This window comes from Drosophila willistoni (assembly GCF_018902025.1).
Source record: "Drosophila willistoni isolate 14030-0811.24 chromosome 2L unlocalized genomic scaffold, UCI_dwil_1.1 Seg168, whole genome shotgun sequence".
Classification (NCBI taxonomy): domain Eukaryota; kingdom Metazoa; phylum Arthropoda; class Insecta; order Diptera; family Drosophilidae; genus Drosophila; species Drosophila willistoni.
In genome coordinates this window covers 2,227,090-2,245,590 of record NW_025814047.1, presented here as the reverse complement: position 1 = coordinate 2,245,590, position 18,501 = coordinate 2,227,090, and the positions used below count along the sequence as shown (strand labels likewise).

Here is an 18,501-nt window from a genome sequence, read left to right as displayed (position 1 = left end):
ACTAATTCCATAGGCTGTAAATAAATTAAAAGATTTGTTAAATTTATAACTCAATTTGTATAAGTATTTATAAATATGTTTATCTATTTGAAATTGAAATAGCTTACGGATATTTGCAACCATTAAAAAGCAATCAAGACAATGAACTAAACAATTCCATAATTGCTAAACAGAGGCAATTTGCAAATGCCAACATGATTCTTAACTATTCTTGCAGGATGTTTGCCAGAAGTAAAAGAAGAAGAAGAAGAAGAAGAGCGGTCATATCCGTCTGTTTGAACCATTCTCACGCCACCAATTTAAAAGCTACTGCGTTAAAACTTGATATTAAAGCAATTCCTTGCCTTAGGGGGGTTAAGATTCTTCAGACCATCGATACGACCATCGTATTAGTATATTGGGAAAGATCGTATCAGAAGTTTGGTTTTTTAAGCTCTAACCCAGCATAAATATATATTATTATATGGAAAATCTATAGGCTCAAATGCTAAAGCCACCAAAATTTCTAAAAAATTTTTTCCCATACTACCTTTCTCCTGCTACCCATCTGACTATAACAGGTATAACCAAACAATTTGTTATGTAGATTGACAAAGACTCTTGAATACATTGATTTAGACTCGAACTAAAGAAAAGTTGTGCCAAAGTCGGTGAAACGACTTACTTACTTCATTGTACTTTCCACCTCTCCATCAATTTTGTTCATACCTTAAGAACTACCGAAATATCCATTCTTTGGAGTACCAAATCTGCTGTTTAGATAATTTGTTAATGCAAAGCTTATTTTAATTATTGTAGTTTCCATTCCGATCTATAAAATGTATGCACAAATTGAGTAATTGGAGGAGTCTCGGCAATTCGTAATTTTTTTCCAGATTTAAGATGAAAATATGAAAATATTTTGAATAAGGTAAATTGGGTATTTCTTTTTATGTCATCCTCTAATAAAAAAAGATTACCTCAAAAGCAGTACAAAAAGCTGAGCAGGTTGAGCTGAGCAGGTAAATGAAGCTAAAAACTAGAGGGCCGTGGCTTAACTCGGCCGCGCCGAAGTTAATATACCCTTGTTAATCTCTCCTTTTTATATAAAAAGTCTAATGTTGGCGAAAGAGCAGCCTTCAAGCTTAAGCTGAAGCAATCCGGATCGCAGTAAATTAAGAATCCGTATCAATAGAATGGATATACGATGAATGGAGAGTAGGTCGGATATAGAGAGTAGAGTCAAGTTTATTGGGGAGAGAAGAAGTGTGTTCGAATTGTGTGCCAAAGCGTTAAGAGAAAGCTTTGGTAAATGATGTAATAATTAACTCTTATTAACTAAGACTATAATTGTATAATGCAGAAACTAAAACAGAACCAATTTGGAAACGTATTCGTATTCTAAATTAAAATACAGTGGAGCACTTTAGAGAGGACCTATAACTCATCCCGAGTTGTGACTTGGGAGTCTTATTATAGATTTCCCAAAAGTTTTTATGACAGCTATATAACATAGTCATCCGATTTTAATGCAATTTGGCATACTCATTAATAGGTATATTAAACTGATAAATGTTAATCGCATTAAAAGTAACAAAGTTATTGATAAAAGTCATTGTTCTTGACCGATCCTTCCTATAAGAGCTATATAAAATTGTCATTAATAGGCATACAAAACTGACAGATATTAATTTTCATCACAATAGACTAGAAAATAACGATTTTTTAAAAAACAGTCAATGTTCGTGACTTTGGCATTTGTATGGGAGCAATATGATATAGTGGTCAGATCCGTCTGAATTCGAGATATACAGAAAGTGCAGTATATACAAGCCTATGATCTAGGAGGAGTTTGCGTTGATCCAGACGAACGGACAGACAATTAGACGGGTGGACGGACCAACATGGCTATATGAACTCGTCTCGACGTGCTGATCAAGAATATTTATACTTTATATGATCGGACATGCTTCCTTCTATTTGTTGCACATTTCTGACTAAATTTAATATACTCTTTACAAGGGTATAATGATTAACAAAACTTACTAGTTCTTAACTTTAATAACTTAAACCTTTGAACGATTTGATTTGCACACTCACTTGTTTGGCCCAAACATTTATCAATTAGATATTGACACTGGGTAAAGTAGTATCTGCAGGTGCTGGTAGCGGGAGTTACTGTGGAGTCAGTGACTCGCACACACACTGGAGTCTTCTTGGAGCAGGTTCTCTTCTGGCTCCAACGGCAGAAGATGCCGCTGTTTGCGTTGAACAACAAACGCGCTTGGAATTCCGTGAAGAAGCTGAGAATCAGTAAGCAGCTGATCAGGAGGCGACAACCGATGAAATGAAACTGTTTCATTATGAAGATAAAGGTGATCTGATCCCAAAGTGTTATGATTAAGTTTTGCCAGACAGACTTGGTTTTATACTAAATTTTGGCCATTTGATCTTGTTTGTAATGTGCAAACATTTGTTCGTGAAAGTGATATTTTTGGCAATGCGATAACCAGTATTTGAGTTTGTGTATGAGAAGCAAATATTTGGATTGGACAAACAATTTGGCAGAGATTTCATTTTCTTTGAACCCTTTCACTTAAAGCCTTCTTTCGTGTGATGAATGATTGCTTTTATTTATCAATTTGGCCTCTTTTATGATTATTATTTGCATCTTAATGCTTCTTTTAAGAGACAAACATTACTTCCTTATGAAATTACCCAAGACTCTTGCTGTTTGCCTCTATATAATTAAAATGAAAATATTGCGATTGTCTGTGTGCGAGTTTGCATATAATTCGTAAGTAGAAAAGTTTTCCTTTTTCTGCCACTCGCCATGCGTCAGTGTCAGAGGACGCCCACATGACACCCACCCACCCAGCCATATTCCCATCCCACATCACATCACATCAGTCTGTCTGTCTGTCTGTCTGTCGGTCCGTCCATCATGCGAGTACCCCGGACCATTTATTTCTCATTTCAGGCAATGTGAGTTGGAGCCGGGAGCTGGGCACATTTTCATGTCAGGTTCCGTTGGCATGTCATGTCACGCGCTCATTTCGTTGCATGTTAAACTGTAAATGTGCCTCCATGTAGTCCCCCAAAAAGACCACGCCTCCTTGCTATAGTATACTAAGTTACGTATAAGTGACTTTCTTTATACATTTATATCCAAACGTATGCCTTATCCAAAAAAAAAACAAAACAAAACAACAAAAAAAGAGTATACCAACTTTGCCATAAGCTTTGAAAACATTTCAACTAAATATTAATTTATTTATGATTTAGCATTTCCTTTAATTAACTCTTTTTTAACTACCATTTCTTTACAGTTACTTACTAGTCAATGTTTACAGTTTAAATTAGATTTCTTTAATACTTGCCTAGAATTTGTACTTAAATTTATTCAATCTCTTGCTTCTTAATTCATTGTAAGACAATTATTTATGTTTGGGCCTTGGACTGATGTGTCAGTTGTACATAAATTAGTTGGTTTTAAATAATTTAAAATGAATAAATAACAAATTCGTTGATACATAGAAATATCTATTTATGTGTATGTGAGGGAGATTGAAAATAAATTACTGATGACTTATGACTCTGAAATAAACATAATATCAATAAATCATATACATACATGGATAGTATTTCAAAAAGTTTTCAAACTTACACTTTACATATTCATGATTCATTGACTGTATATATGTATGTATAATTGGCTATTGACTAAGGATAAAGGTCACCTTAGTATATCGTATTTTAATCCTGTAACAATCGCCTTAAATATACATATGTATGTATATCCAAGTTGCTAATTATTAACTGAATAATAATCTAGAAATGGAATCGCATAGCTTTATATCTTTGCCGACATATATATACATGATGACGACAGAGACATGTCGTTATCCTAATATAAGTATATAATAAGTTTACAATAATTTAACATCTTGAATAATTATTTTACTAAGTAACAAAATGTAATTAATTATTTGAAGTAGTCATATTCTATGGAGATCCAGACACGAAACAAAGTATCACTAAGCGATGGCACTATAGATCAAAAATCGAGTCTAATAACTGACGATGAAAGCTAACCAAACCTAAGTATTCTGATTGGATAAAACCTGGAACATATACACATACATGGAACTGAACTATGAAATATTTTTGAAACCCATGTATTCTTTTATATGGATAAAGTTTAAAGATAAAAGGTAGCAATTGCTTTTCTCTGATAATGTTTCTCTGTAGAAAACCTTTTATTGTCGGAGCCAAAGAGTTAGCAGTGGTACGAAATTTCCGTAAAAGGAACTTTCTGGAATCCAACCTTGTTAAACCTTTTATTTTTAAGAAATTAGCTTAAGCTTTTGCTTCTATAAAAGAAAAATATGTTCTATAATCAAAGTCTTATAATTTAAGTACTTATATTCCAAGTTATATTTACGATTCGTTTAGGATTGAAAATTGTAACGTTAAAGATTCTGAGAGGAAACACTAACTAAATTGAAATTTCATTATGAAAGTAAGATCAAAAATCAATTTGAGAAATTTACGGAGAATTACCTATAGCTAGTTAGTTATAGAGTATATCATTTGAGTTTAGCTCAGTGTCTGGCTTTTTCTTCATATTTCATTTTATTGCTGTTCTGGTGTTGTTTTTTCTCTTTTACTTTTTGCCTCTTTTGCTTGTTTTTTTATTTTATCGCACCTTTTGGCTTTTATTTATATGTTGGAGCTGAGGCGTGACACAAGGTGAATGCGCGATAAACTTTACCCTTACAAACACACACACACACATATATATAGAGAACTTGGTCTTAAGAATTGTGTGTTGAACATTTGCAGCAATTGCAATGCATTTTCATTTGCATGCCTCGGAATTGGCGTGTCCGCTGCCCAAAAGTATGCAACACCCGCCAGTAAAACTGATTAACAATGCCAACTGAGTGAAGTGCCACCAAGTTCTTTACGTACCTACAACAACATACAAATATGTATATATGTGTGTGTGTGTATACCATTTAACGTTGGAAAAAGGTCTGAAATAAATAAAACTCGGTTGCAGTAATTAGTTGCATGTCATATAAATTACACGGCTATCGTGGTGGAAGAGTTGACAAGGTCAAGCCGCCGTTGCTGTTCCTGCTGCTGCACGAAAATACTTAATGCGAAAATGTCAAACAATTCATGCAGTTCAACAATTCATGTCAGTATATATATATATAAATTTGTGGGTTTTAAACATTATTAAATGACATTGTCATTTAATTTTAATAACTGTCTTTTTTGCCCCTTTCTCTTGCCGCACTCTTTCGACATTTTCACCCCAGTCATTGTGTCTTCTTTGTGTTGCAGTTATTTGCTAATTATTTTCCATTTCCATTTAACTAGTTTTCCAGGGTGTTTTTCGCCCCGTTGCATTTTTAATGCGCTTTCCGTTCTGGTGCTGACATTTTCCCCTCTACTATTAATAGGCTTAACAACAACAACAACAACTACAATAACAACTACAACGACAACTAAATGCAATAACAATATAAGTTGCATGACTTGAGCAAAAAAAAAAAAAATTACACTCATTTCTTTTCTCTCATTTCTTATTTTTATTTCTTTGCTTTTCATTATATGTTTGTACATTCGTAATGTACCTACACACATACACATACACATACATATGTACACATGTATATACATATGTAAATACATTTCCTTTCTGCTTCTCCATTCTGCACTGTTGCATTATGTATGAGACTTATTTGTCACGCTAATTGAATAATGGCCTTCTTTCTTCGATCTTTCTTATAATTGAAACAATTTGTTTTTGACCCTGAAACCGGGGGTAAAACTTTTCCAAATTAAATATATAAAAGGAAACCTTTGTCACGAAAAATATTTTATATTGCAAAGATATAAAGGGTAGAATGTAAAGATAACCAACCAGACTGACAAATTGTTAAAACAAGCCGCTTTGGTAAATATTTCTACACAAACTAGGGAAAAGTGGCTATTTATCGGTTATATAAGGAACCCCTGAGTATTAATATATCGGCGATTTGAGGATTTCAGGGATTCCTGAATCGTTGTTCCCATTATTGGCTTTCATTTTTGTCACTAGGTTCGTGCAGCGAGTCTCGACGTGCGTTCATTCGACCTGAACCATCGCATATATCTAGTGTTAAACAGTTCTACATCAGTCATGTTATTCATTACTCAATACTGATCAATTCGCCTTAAAAGTAGGCACACAATTCAAATTATTAGAAATGTCTAATTCAATCTCCGACACGGTCATCCTGACAAATTACACGTCCTCGTGTAGCAGGAATATAAACCACTTTTACAATCTACGACAAATATTTATTTTGAATATAAACTTCTTGTTCATTTAAAGTATTAGCGGAACTCATATAATTAGCTGATTCACAAATAGTTTTAAACTTATGTCCTTACATACGAGGATGGTCCGATAAGTACTTAGCCTCACCGCCTGATGGCGTCACTATCGAAAGACGATAGTTTTTTATCGCGTAGAACCTTCTTGTAGACGACTAACTTCAAAATTTCAGTCGAATCGAATTTGTGGTTTTGTTTTGATGCGAAAGTGTAGGCGGATTTTTAAAAAATTGGAAATAGAACAAAATCGGTTGGTGATTCGATTCTTGTTTTTGGAAGAGATATTGCGAAGTGAAATCAAAGAGCGGTGGGATACTGTGTACGGTGACTCTTCTCCTTCGATGGGGACCGTCAAAAATTGGTTCGACGAGTTTCAACGGAGTGGCTTGTCATTTTTTGATGAGCCAACAAGCGCAACCGTGAGATCATGGCCAAACTGATCGAATCGGTCTACGAACTGCAGCACCATCCACCTTAATCCCCAGATTTGGCCCTGTGCGATTTTTTTTTGATTCCAAACTTGAAAAAATCAATCGCCGGACAGAAATTTGACTTGAATGAGGAAGTCATCGCCGCAAGAATACTTATTTTTCAGACGGGTTAAGAAAGTTGGAGCATCGCTGGGTCAAGTGTATTAACATTAAAGGAGACTACGGCTAATTAGGCTATAGGCTAAGTACTTATCGAACCACCTTCGTATATCAAAAGGATAAACGATGTTCTTATTGCAATGGGGTATGCAGTTTTTGTTGAAATTGAGGATTAAAACAATGTCTGAATAAATAAAAGCGCATGGTAAAACCTTTTTACAATTTTTTGCGGAATTTGATTTTGGTTGCAAAGCTGAAATTTAAAGGAATTGACGGAAGGGCACCACCAGGAGTGGAGCCTGCGGCCTAATTTGACTCAACACGGGAAAACTTACCAGGTCCGAACATAAGTGTGTAAGACAGATTGATAGCTCTTTCCCGAATCTACGGGTTGTGGTGCATGGCCGATCTTAGTTCGTGGAGCGATTTGTCCGGTTAATTCCGATAATGAACGAGACTCAAATATATTAAATAGACATCTTCAGGATTATGGTGTTGAAGCTGATATTGCCTTCATTCATGGTAGTAGTAAAATGTTTATTGTGTATAAATGTGTTTATATAAGTGGAGCCGTACCTGTTGGTTTGTCCCATTATAAGGACACCAGCTAGCTAACAGGTCTGTGATGCCCTTAGATGTCCTGGGCTGCACGCGTGTATTTCCTAGATCGAGAGGTCCGGGTAAACCGCTGAACCACTTTCATGCTTGTCTAATTAGGAGAGTCGTTAAAAACTAATCTAATTTTTGAATTCAGAATACCATATTATATATGTAGCTCTCATACAAACAAAATTGAACGTCATAATACACTACACACATACACTTCTAAAAGCGTAACTACTTAAAAATTAGTCTATCATTAAGCCAAGTATCATGAATTTTCCGTTTAAGTTGACTCTCAGAATATTTACTAAGATTGACGATTAACTTTTGAAGCACATATGTATATCATCTGCTTATAGAACTTTCCCAATTATCGATTCCGTGAACATTATCCATGGGCATATACATCTGCTTAGCCTTAGCAAACCACTTACTAGCCAGATAGCATAGTAAGTATATCAAGTTTACACGCACTTTTTCCAATCAATAGCTTTAGGAATAGGTTCAATATTTGATTTTGACCATATCATATTGATTCGAGTCAACAGCACGTGCTGGCTATCTGTCAACTTTGTACAACAATTATATCAACATGGCAAACCCAAAATTGGGCAAATATCTAGACCTATATACATGAACAATATATGTATGTACATACATATAGTGGTAGGTATACATATTTATTTCGTTAGGCAAAAGTCAACAAAATGCTGGCAAAATGCTGGCACGTGCTACTTGGTGGTCCATTTAGCTAACATTGAATTTGGGCCAGACCAGTAAGAACCTACCAATGTCCCTGTCGACCAGAGTGGTGATTGATGAGACTGCGTACAGAAGCACCACCTCCCCCCCCCCATTTCCCACTCACGCACCTCCCCCCACTTACTCATCGAACCCAAAAATTCAGTTGTCAGCAGGCGAGGAGTCTATTAAACAAGTAAATAAAATTTCCGTGTAAAACCAAGAGGGGAGAGTTATGAGAGACGAGAGAAAACTTGGAGTGAACAAAAAAATCCATCGTCAGGTTAGGTTTTCGTATGCGAAGCACGCAAATTTGTTGCCAATAAGCAACCGAAAACAATTTTTTTATGGCCATGGAAAGCCTGAGACACATAGAAAATAAGAGAGAGAGAGAGAGAGACTGATGTGGAGCCAGTGCTGAGAAGTTGGATTTTGGGCAGTAAAAGGAACTGGCAGGAACTTGCCAGTGCGTGCCTTGCTCTGTTTTTTTTTTTTCGGGGGTAGGTTAGCCAGGCTGTGTTGCTTAGCTACAGAGAATTCGAAGCTCTGGCTCAGTCACAGTCGCAGTCCCAGGCCCCAAACCCCAGAACCAGACCCAGAATGTAGGTCATGTTGCCTGCGTTTCTGTTATTTTTTTCTGGGGGGGGAAGAAACATTCGATATACACACACACACTCACACTCACACACGAAATTGCAGACAGAATTTTCCCATGAATACTTTAGCTTATTTTCCTGTGTATGCGTGTGTGTGTGTGAGTGGGGCGTGGTTCGTACTCAGACTCCAAAAAACTAATTCTCCCATTCTAGCAACGTTCAGTATTATATCCCATCGCCCAATCTACAGTCTGGCGCTTATTATAATGAAAATTTCATTAGAAAATTGAATGTTGACGTGTCGCATGTGTTACAATGGCTTTCCAGGTTTTCCTTTCATTGTTTCCTTTTTTTTTTTTGGTTTGGGTCATGGGCTTATCCAACAATCTAGCATATATTTACCCGCATGGCATTATGATTTCCTATTTGAATTTCAATTTACTTACTGGAAGTCATTACGCATACACAACTTTGGCTACTTTTTTAAGCCTCTATTTGACCCAAATTGTCAATGATGTTTTATTGGCCAAGTTTCTGGTCTACTCTGCTCTTGTTTGGCCCAATGACAATCTTTAGCAATCACACTAAATGGAGTTGCACATTTTCATTTTTATTTTTTTGGCCAGAGACCACACTAGCAAGAGATGTAGAAATGGAGTTAACAATTTGAAACTTAAGTGCACTTAGTTTTATGTAGCACTGTGCAATGTCGTTGTCAATTTTATAATGACATTCAACATAAGAGCAAATATGTAGTTTGTGGCCTAGAAACTGAAATATATCTTCTCTCAATATGTGAAACATTTTAAAGGATAAACCGAAGCCAACCAAAAAACTTGTTTAATCTTAATTTTCATTCTTTTTAAATCGACATTGAATGTTTATTAAACTAAACAAAGATTAATTTTTTTTTATCTCCTCTTTATTTGTTATAAATTGGCTGATTTGGTAGTTTTTTTGCAACCTTTTTGATTGATAAGAAACCTTTTGTTTGCAGGCTTGAGGTTAATAGTAGAAGTAGAAGATTTTGGTCCTTTTTGAGTTTTTCCCAATATATTTTAATTTTGCTTCGTAGATTGTGCTTATAAGAATACATTACACACTTCTGCGTCTGTTGTGTCTGACATGAAGATTTAATACTGAACCAAATATTTAAGTAATTTTCGGCTGCAAATATGGGAGATTAGTAAGTAGGGATACTTCTTTTTTTCAGCATTGAATGAAAAGTAAGAAATAAAGGGCGAAACGGATTATAATGGAAATATCGTTAGCTGAGATATATATGTATATTCTATTTTTATTTATTTATATACAGTTAACTTACAATGTAAAATTATATAGCTAGCTTAATTATAGAGTGCTGGCTGCTCTTGTTGTGATTACATTTGGTTTCGAATTTTTCTTTGGGTGAGGAACTTAAGGATAATATTTACATTATTTGGTGTTGGTTGGGATAGAAGTTGAATTGGGTCAGGATTTTTAAATAGAATTATTAGAAAAAATTGGTTTAATAATTCGATATTTGTAGACATTGTTAACGATGTTTTGCCACGTTGGTGAGTATTGATGATGCATACAAATACATATGTATAAAACGTATCATAAATTTTTAATAATATAATATAATATAGACGTAGTCGTACAACGCTCAGTACGAACAAGTGGCCCATATGACACCAGACCCGGGCCTGTTACGAATGACCCTAAGTAAAGTTAATGTTACAACCTCTACCCACTCCGACATAAGGGCATAGGCGTATTACATATATAAACATAAATTAAACTAAAGATATAGAAAATATTAAATGTAATGAGATAATAGGTTACATATAAAAAGAAAACAGGATAGGTTAAAATAAAGATAATTACAACTAATTACGAGCGAGAAAGGACAAGATCGCAGTTTTTATACCCGGAAGCGATGTTTGGGAACCGATAACGTGCCAAAGTCTGTTACGAAAAGGTTCATGCAGAGCAAAGTTAGTTGTGCAAGTGGGAAGTATAAGCGGTGTGAAATTGCGGGTCCTTCTAGATGGAACAGAAATGTTAATTTGGCTCAACACTTCGGAAGAGTCAATCTCACCGTTCAAAAGTTTGTAAAGAAAAGTTACACCAAGCATAGTTTTACGATTAGTTAAAGAAGGAAGGAAGGTTAGTTAACTGAAGTCGACTAGAATAAGATGGAAGTTGTACAGTTGGATCCCAGCGCAAATCACGAAAGGCAAAGAGTAAGAAACTTATACAAATGTTCATTACAATAATAGAAAAAAATATTTCCAAGTTCGAATTAGGCCTAACTCCAAGTAAAATTTAATATATATGAGCCTAAAAATGATTTTGTAATCATTTAAAGCAAAAGATTAACAGACATCCTGTTATATCATCACATGGCTTTGGAGTAGAGTGGCTTAAAGCACGGTATCACAAGGTCCTATAACACAATAAACTCCTTCCCAAAACGCATCGTGCGTATGCGCAATATACATATATCTATAAGTTTATATGTAAAGTTATATGCGAACCAAAAGGGGACAAACCAATTGCTCTAGACAAATGTTAGTGGCGTTTCTATCTAAGGGGTATTCATGTACCCATGCCATAAAATAAAAAAACACATGTCAAAATGAATAATAGCTCATCAAAGTTTCATTTTAACCTTTTTTTTTTTTTTGGTCTTTTTGACTTTTTTCTATTTTTCTATATTGTATATTCCTCGCTCAAATTTTGCGCCATCGTAAAAAGATGAAGAAACGACAAACGGCCAATTCCATTTTGAAACTAAAGCCACGAGTTCTCTTGTCCTTTTGTGATGGGGGACAAGCATTTCTTCTTGTAATTTTATTTTATTTCCAAATAAATCGTAAAGAGAAACTTGTCGTTTTTGTTTTTGTTTTGAAACAACAGCAAGCAACATTTTTGCGTTGTTTTGTGTGTGTGTTGTGAGTGTAAACAAGTGTCGATGTTTTTTGGTTTTCATTTTCAATTTCCTGCCAGATTATTATAAATATATACACGTATATACATACATAAGGGCAAGTCGTGCTTTTTCAATAGTTGTAGAAGTTTTAATACTCTTTTTATATAATTTTGGAGAAAGTTTGTTAAATTGGCATTCAAATGTTATAGAAATATTAAAGATTGGTGGGGTAAACTAAATAAACTCAAAGGTTTTGCACTTCTCACTTTAATGGATCGCTGATATATAACATATATAATAGAAATACTCTATATAAGCAACATATCCTGTATAGAACAGACTAATATTTAGCTGCGAGGCCCATCAAAACATTTTTCTAGTTCTACGTCTGCATAATTGCATACTTTAGGGGGATAATTGAGACCATTTCACAAACTTTGATACGAAATAGACTATATTAAGTATACCCTTTGGCAAGGGTATTGAAACAAGAAAGCAAAGACAGGCAAACTGAGAATTTTTGTATGTTTTAGGGCGTGAGTGTGGGGGCGTAATGAGAATGTTGTCCTGCTATGGCTCCTACTCCTGCTCCTGTTGCTCGTCATGTGCCATGTTTTATCGATAATTCGTGAGTACGCGCTGAAGAGTTGGACAAATTGGGGTGAGGGAAGTGGAGGGCCTCGATTTCATTTTGTCTGTATAACAAACAAATATTGTTCCTTCTTTTTTGATATTTTTGTTGTATTTTGTTGTATTTTCCTTTCTTTTTTTTTTGTTCTGTTTGGGAAATTGGGATCGGCAGGCAGGCAGGCAACAACCACAAAACTTTTGTTGTTGATTGCCACTGACGCCGTTTTTCCCTTGTAACTGGAGGTGAGGGCAGAGGTGCGGAAAAGTCATAGGCGTCATAATACAAAACGTCAACGTATCCTGGGCTCGTGTTATTAATAAAAATAGATATATCTTTGGCTCCTTTTTATTTTCATTTTCCTATTCGTTTTCGGTTTCGTTTCGTTTTGTTTTTTTCACTCGCTTTTGGCCCTGTGCCCAATAATCACCCAATAAAGCTAAAAATAATTTGAAATTTATTGCTGTAAATGACAAAAATAAAAAAAAATAAAAAAAAAAACAATAGAAAATTAGAATTTACATATGCATTTGATTTATTTGTTTAGATGAAAAGTGAAAGGTTCGGTGTCCTTTAAATGGTTAGAATTTGGCTATCCATCGATGTTGATGTTTTTGGTTACTAAGTGGGCTCTTGAATTGTCTAATAGAAGTGGACATGATTTGGGTTAAGAATTAATGGGTAAAGGAACAAGATCGGGGCCATCTACCTTGAGAGGAAATATGCGTTTATTGATAAAACTCTTGTATATTTCAATTTTTATAGCATACTTATGAGCGCATGTCAAATCACGAAAAATTTTTAGTACGAGAAATTACAGCGCAAAAAGTTTACGACTTTTTCTACTCCCCCCTCTCCCACTCACCCTCTCTCTCTCTCTCTCTCTCTCTCTCTATCTCTCACTCTCTCTTTCTCGCTCGTTAAATAAATTGTCATAAGAAGAGAAATGCTTGTTTTGTTTTTTAATTGAATTGCTGTGACATAGAGCAACAAAAAAGTTTTCTGTTGCTGCCATAAATTAAATCGCTTACAACTTTTGCTAGTTTATTAAATTACCCAAAAGCGTTCTGGAAAAATAACTCACCTAAAAAAAAAACTTTTTTAATAGCATCCAACAGAGTTCTGTTTTAGGAAACACAAATCGACAAAATGTTGAGAATGAAATGGCGGGCAAACACTTTATTAGATAACTTAACCCTTTCCCCTCAACTTTTCTCAATCCGGTTTGTTATGTAGATACCCTGCACTCTAAAGTGGTAAAGCAGGTATATTAACTTTTACAAAAAGTTGTGGCAAACAAATGGGACATATAAATATAGATTCGTATTGAAAACATAAACTGAAATAAACTTTATGAAAAGTAATCAAAACAGAATCCATTGAAATCCAATCCAAGAAAATTGATTTGAGAACAAAACCAAATGTTTCTACTATAAAATCAGTCTGCAACATTTCACAAGAATCGTTAAAAACGAAACACTCAAAGATGCATAAATTGAATGTTAACTGCTTTTTGGCGCCAGATTGTTGAGTTGGTAATAAGATTGAATGATAACCATGAGATATTAAAACAGATTAAGATTTCATTTCGTTTAAGGGATATTGCAAAAGTCGGTTCTCTATGCCGACGGTGTTTTTTTTTTTCTTCAGCGACATTTGCTCTTCACAGTTGAAAAAATTCAAATTACAGGAGAGGCCAAAAGGTTGCCTGGTTGCTGGTAGTTGAAAGCCAAAGCCTTTCAAACGGAAGCAAAGCCAAGCAAAGTTTTAGTTCAAGAGAAACTTGAGTTCAGTTAAAGAAACTAAATATTACAAGTGGAAAAGGAAAAGGGAAAAGAGTTCATGAAAAATTCAGTAGAAAGTTGTCGTTAAGTTTTCACTATGGCCAAGACAGTAAGAGAAAAAGGTTCATTTAACATCTTGGGACTTGGGAAAGATAAATGTTTAGCAATCAATTTATTTTTAGACATTTGTTTCTATCACTTTTTATTAAAGTTCCATAGTTGACACGAATATTTGGTGTAGAACCTTTGCAGTAAAGATGATCAGATGAAAAATTCCTGACAACACCCAGTTCAATGGCAAGCTACCTCTTTTGGTCTATTTTCCCCTCAACATCTTTGTCTTTGTAGTCCCCCGCCTTCCTTTTTTGGCCCCTTGCGAGTTACCAAAAGTAATCTTCCAAGGCAAAATGTAAACCACAAAAATTTATAGCTGCATTGCGGCCAAGCCAAACCAAGTGTAACAGGGTAAAATTTCAGTGAAAATTTCGAAAAGTGGAGAATAAGTAAAACGGGGCTAGCGGCAAGGAAAAGGGAAAGAACGAAAAAAAACGTAGAAATGTAAAGTAAGGACAATAAAAATATATAACAATAAGCAGCAGAAAAGGCTGCCAAGGCGACGGAACGCAGCGCAAGGCAACGCAAACGCAGCGCAGCGCGGCAAAGGCAACGGCAACGGCGGCAGCGATAAATGTCCTCGTCGCTCTGGGACATAATGAGCCGAGGAGGAAGCCAAAAAACCGAAGCAAAACGAAAGAAAACGAATGGTAACTAAAATCTGCTAGCCGCCAGCTGAGCTGAAAATGTGGGCCAAACACACAGAAAGAGAGGGAGAAAGAGAGAAAGCGAGAGAAACTACAAAGAGAGCGAGAGCATGAAAGAGTGCGTTTTGTCGTATTCCTTTTGGTCTGCACATTCTTTGCAGTACCGTTAGAGTGCTTTTTGCTGCGGTGCCACATTACAGGGCCATTTGTTACGTATACGCAGCGGCGGAGGCCAAAAAATTGCTGCATACTCAGGGGCGTACGCTCGCTCTCTCTCTTATCTCTCTGTCTCTCATCTCTTTTCTTAGCTGCTTATGCGTCATTTTTTTCTTTCTTACCATCTTTATCACGCATCAACATTGCCCTCACCAGCAGCAACAACAACGACAACAACAACAACAACAGCAGCAACAAATATTATTTCATGCCCATTTTTATTTTTATTTTCATTTTTTCCCATTTTGACTTTGCTTCTTTTGTGTGTGTGTGTGTGTGTCTTTCTTTTTTTTCCTTTCTTTCTTACTTTCGTTTCTGCTTTTTGGATTATTTTTTTCTGTGTTTTTGGTTTGTCAGCATTGCAGCATTTTCGCTGCGACGTTTTCAGCAAATGGTCGCCCATTTATTTTGCTGTTGCTGCTCATGGTCCCTGGCAACTTTTGACAATTTTCTTTTGGCCTTCTGCCGTTTTGCTGCTGCTTCTTACTTGTTGCGTTGACGCAGCTGTCATATACATTACAAACTTAGGAATGGAATATGGAAACTGAACTTGGCGAGCCATCAAACTGACCTCGAACCATAGCGATCCATATACAATTTTCAGTCAGCTAGAAGCGACGATATATTCTCAAGAATAAATCGGCCAACTTTCGTTAGTCATTGAGAAATACCGTTAGTCTTAATTTAAGCCATCAAAGCAAAGAACTAACCTTTCAAAGTTTAAAAATAGAGAGTAAAAACCCCTAGAAGCATCAAAAGAAACTTGCTAAAACGAGGAGACGAGGGGGCAAGCCGAGTGGGAGGATGGCAGTGGCAAGTGGCTAGGGGTAGTCGGAGATGCGGGGGCTGGGGGCAAGCTTGGGCGTTTTGTACAAAATGCCATTGGCAATGTTTAGGCGTAAAGCGGGGGTTGTCTCGGTGCCAGATGAACGAAAACTTGTGCAAGTACGCAAGTTGAGCACTATGGGCGGGTGTGGGAGGCGTGGCTGTGTTTGGTGCGGCTATGTCGCATTATGTCAACTGGCGTGGCATGAATGAAAGCTGCGACATCGGGCAAAAACTATAAAAAAAAAAAACATTCAGGGTTGTTCTAGCTTTATTTATGTCATCGTTTTCTACACTATCCTAAGGAAAATCCATTTCTATTCTCGTTTTAGAAACTACTTGAAGAAACTAAGTGTACTTTAGCGAGTTTTATCAAAAGTTAAGTTTATTTCTTTATGAAAACTACCATGTTAATTAACTATTTATCCATATTTTTTCAAAATCATGCTATTTATGAGTCATAACAATCTTTTTCATAATGATTAGAGTTACTCGGATTAAACTAGTATCAAAAGGGGAGGTTGCTTTCTTACCAGAAACTCAAGTTCCTTTCTATTCATAACAAACTTTTGGATAAAACGCATATAACTTCTCGCTAAGGGTATAGAAACAAAAACCCGACTACATGAGCGCTGACAATGCCAAACAATGTGCAAGGATATGGAGAAGGAGGCAAAGACTATATACTGAATGGTGGAACCATAATAGCGTGAAACTAACTTGGCTTTACGCAAAGATGAACAAAACAATCAGCATAGAAAAGGATTCCTTCATATGGTATATATAAGTATATATATATACCAACTGAAGCGACTGCAGGCCTAGCAACATAAATTAGAAACCAAGCAACCATTTTGTTTACTATTTTTCCGGTCGATTCCCAACTGTAAAACAATTTAGCTCACAATTCAAATAGAATTACACCAACACGTACTTGGAAATTACATATTAAGACAACACAAAAAACCAAACCAAATGGGTAAATTGAGTAAAATAAAAGACTGAATAAACCGACTGACTAAATTCTATTCATTTAGACTCAACCGCTTCCAATGTACGCCTCGTCCAGTTGGAGAGTGTACTCAATCTGCTCGAGGAATCGGCTGAGCGTGTGAAAATGTCGCTTATTATGCCCAAAATACTAGAGAATCCAACGAAACTTCGACAGGTCTTAAAGGGGACTAAATATGAAAAGATTCTACCAGAAATAGATGTGATTGGGCGGAAACTAAATTCTACCAAGGGCGATCAGACACTTACCTTTGATCACAACACAATGAAGGTTATCGATTTCTTTCATTGCAACTATGCCATATATAAGTTGTTTCCCGAATTGATTAGAAACCTCACCCCAAGGGAACAAAAGATACTGATCTCATTTCAAATATTGCTCGACATAGCCCAACAGCATTTGCATCGCACCTCGAAGAGTGAATTGAGCAAAGAGCGCAAATTGCATGCCATGTATCTGAAGAATGAGGATATTAAATCAAAGATTGCCGTCCTAAAGGCTCAACTGACAACACAACGTGTCAAAGTGAGATGGAGGACATGTGCGAAGAGTATCTATCTGCAGAAAATTGAAGATGATTTGGCCAATAAGAAATGGCAGAATAATGTACGCATACAGAATGAAATGTGAGTAACCTAAAGAGTCCTTGTTAATATGTCACACTGTACTCAAATCGAAATCATATCATTTCATATTGTGTAGTGAAAAGTGCAGTCGCTCTATGCACAGAAATCACAAAATCAGTCTAGATAAGCAAAAGGAGCTGCAGGAAGAACTGGATAAGTCAAGGGCTGCCTATCAGAAATTAACCAATATAAATCTAGAAGAAGAACGCGATGCCAGAGCGGAAAAGTAAGCCATAGAAACTTTCCTCAAAAGTTATCAGTGACATTGTTGAATCTTTGCAGGAACAAACTACTTATACAGCTTCAGGGTCTGCTCAAGAAATACGATTCCAGTATGGGGGAACGAATGCGTGAAAATCTTCAACTGCAGGATGAATTTCTAGTGGCCAAAAAGAAATTGGATGACTTCATGGTTATCTATCGTCACGAGGAGAATATCTATAAGGATATTGTATTTAAACGAGAGGAAGAGGAACGTCGACAGCAGCAACATCGTTTGGTTATCTTTATGATGAATCGTGCTGCAAAGACCATTCAAAAGTATTGGCGCAAATGGCGTAAAGAGCAACGTAAAAAGAACAAACGCCAAAAGAAGGGTAAAAAGAAGGGCGGAAATTGAATTATTCTCCCCCCACTCATATCTCAGAATACATGCAATTTTAATAAATGTCCAACACTTTTAAACGGAATTTACTATAATCCCAGTTCAGTTTCAAACTAAATGGACATAAAGAATTTACTACTACATGTTCAGCTTTAATGCCATAATCGCAAATAAACACACATTGCCACACATCTCACCATAACTCTACTTCATAGCATACTTTGTG

At 35.9% G+C, this 18,501-nt stretch overlaps 1 protein-coding gene across 1 annotated transcript; it reads left to right on the top strand.

Moving 5' to 3' along the window:
• The first annotated feature begins 16,910 nt into the window (after positions 1 to 16,910).
• LOC6643440 (golgin subfamily A member 6-like protein 6) lies at positions 16,911 to 18,360 on the top strand. Its single transcript, XM_002066064.4, has 4 exons — positions 16,911 to 17,012; positions 17,071 to 17,671; positions 17,748 to 17,897; positions 17,954 to 18,360. Exons 1-4 carry the CDS (start codon positions 17,009 to 17,011, stop codon positions 18,288 to 18,290), a joined length of 1,092 nt encoding a protein of 363 aa, XP_002066100.1. The 5' UTR covers positions 16,911 to 17,008; the 3' UTR covers positions 18,291 to 18,360.
• The last annotated feature ends 141 nt before the right edge of the window (positions 18,361 to 18,501 follow it).

Excerpts from the sequence above, each read along its gene's own strand:
- LOC6643440 (XM_002066064.4), top strand. Across the intron at positions 17,672-17,747 it reads GTACGCATACAGAATGAAAT|TGAAAAGTGCAGTCGCTCTA; the intron begins GTGAGTAACCTA and ends CATATTGTGTAG. Across the intron at positions 17,898-17,953 it reads CGCGATGCCAGAGCGGAAAA|GAACAAACTACTTATACAGC; the intron begins GTAAGCCATAGA and ends GAATCTTTGCAG.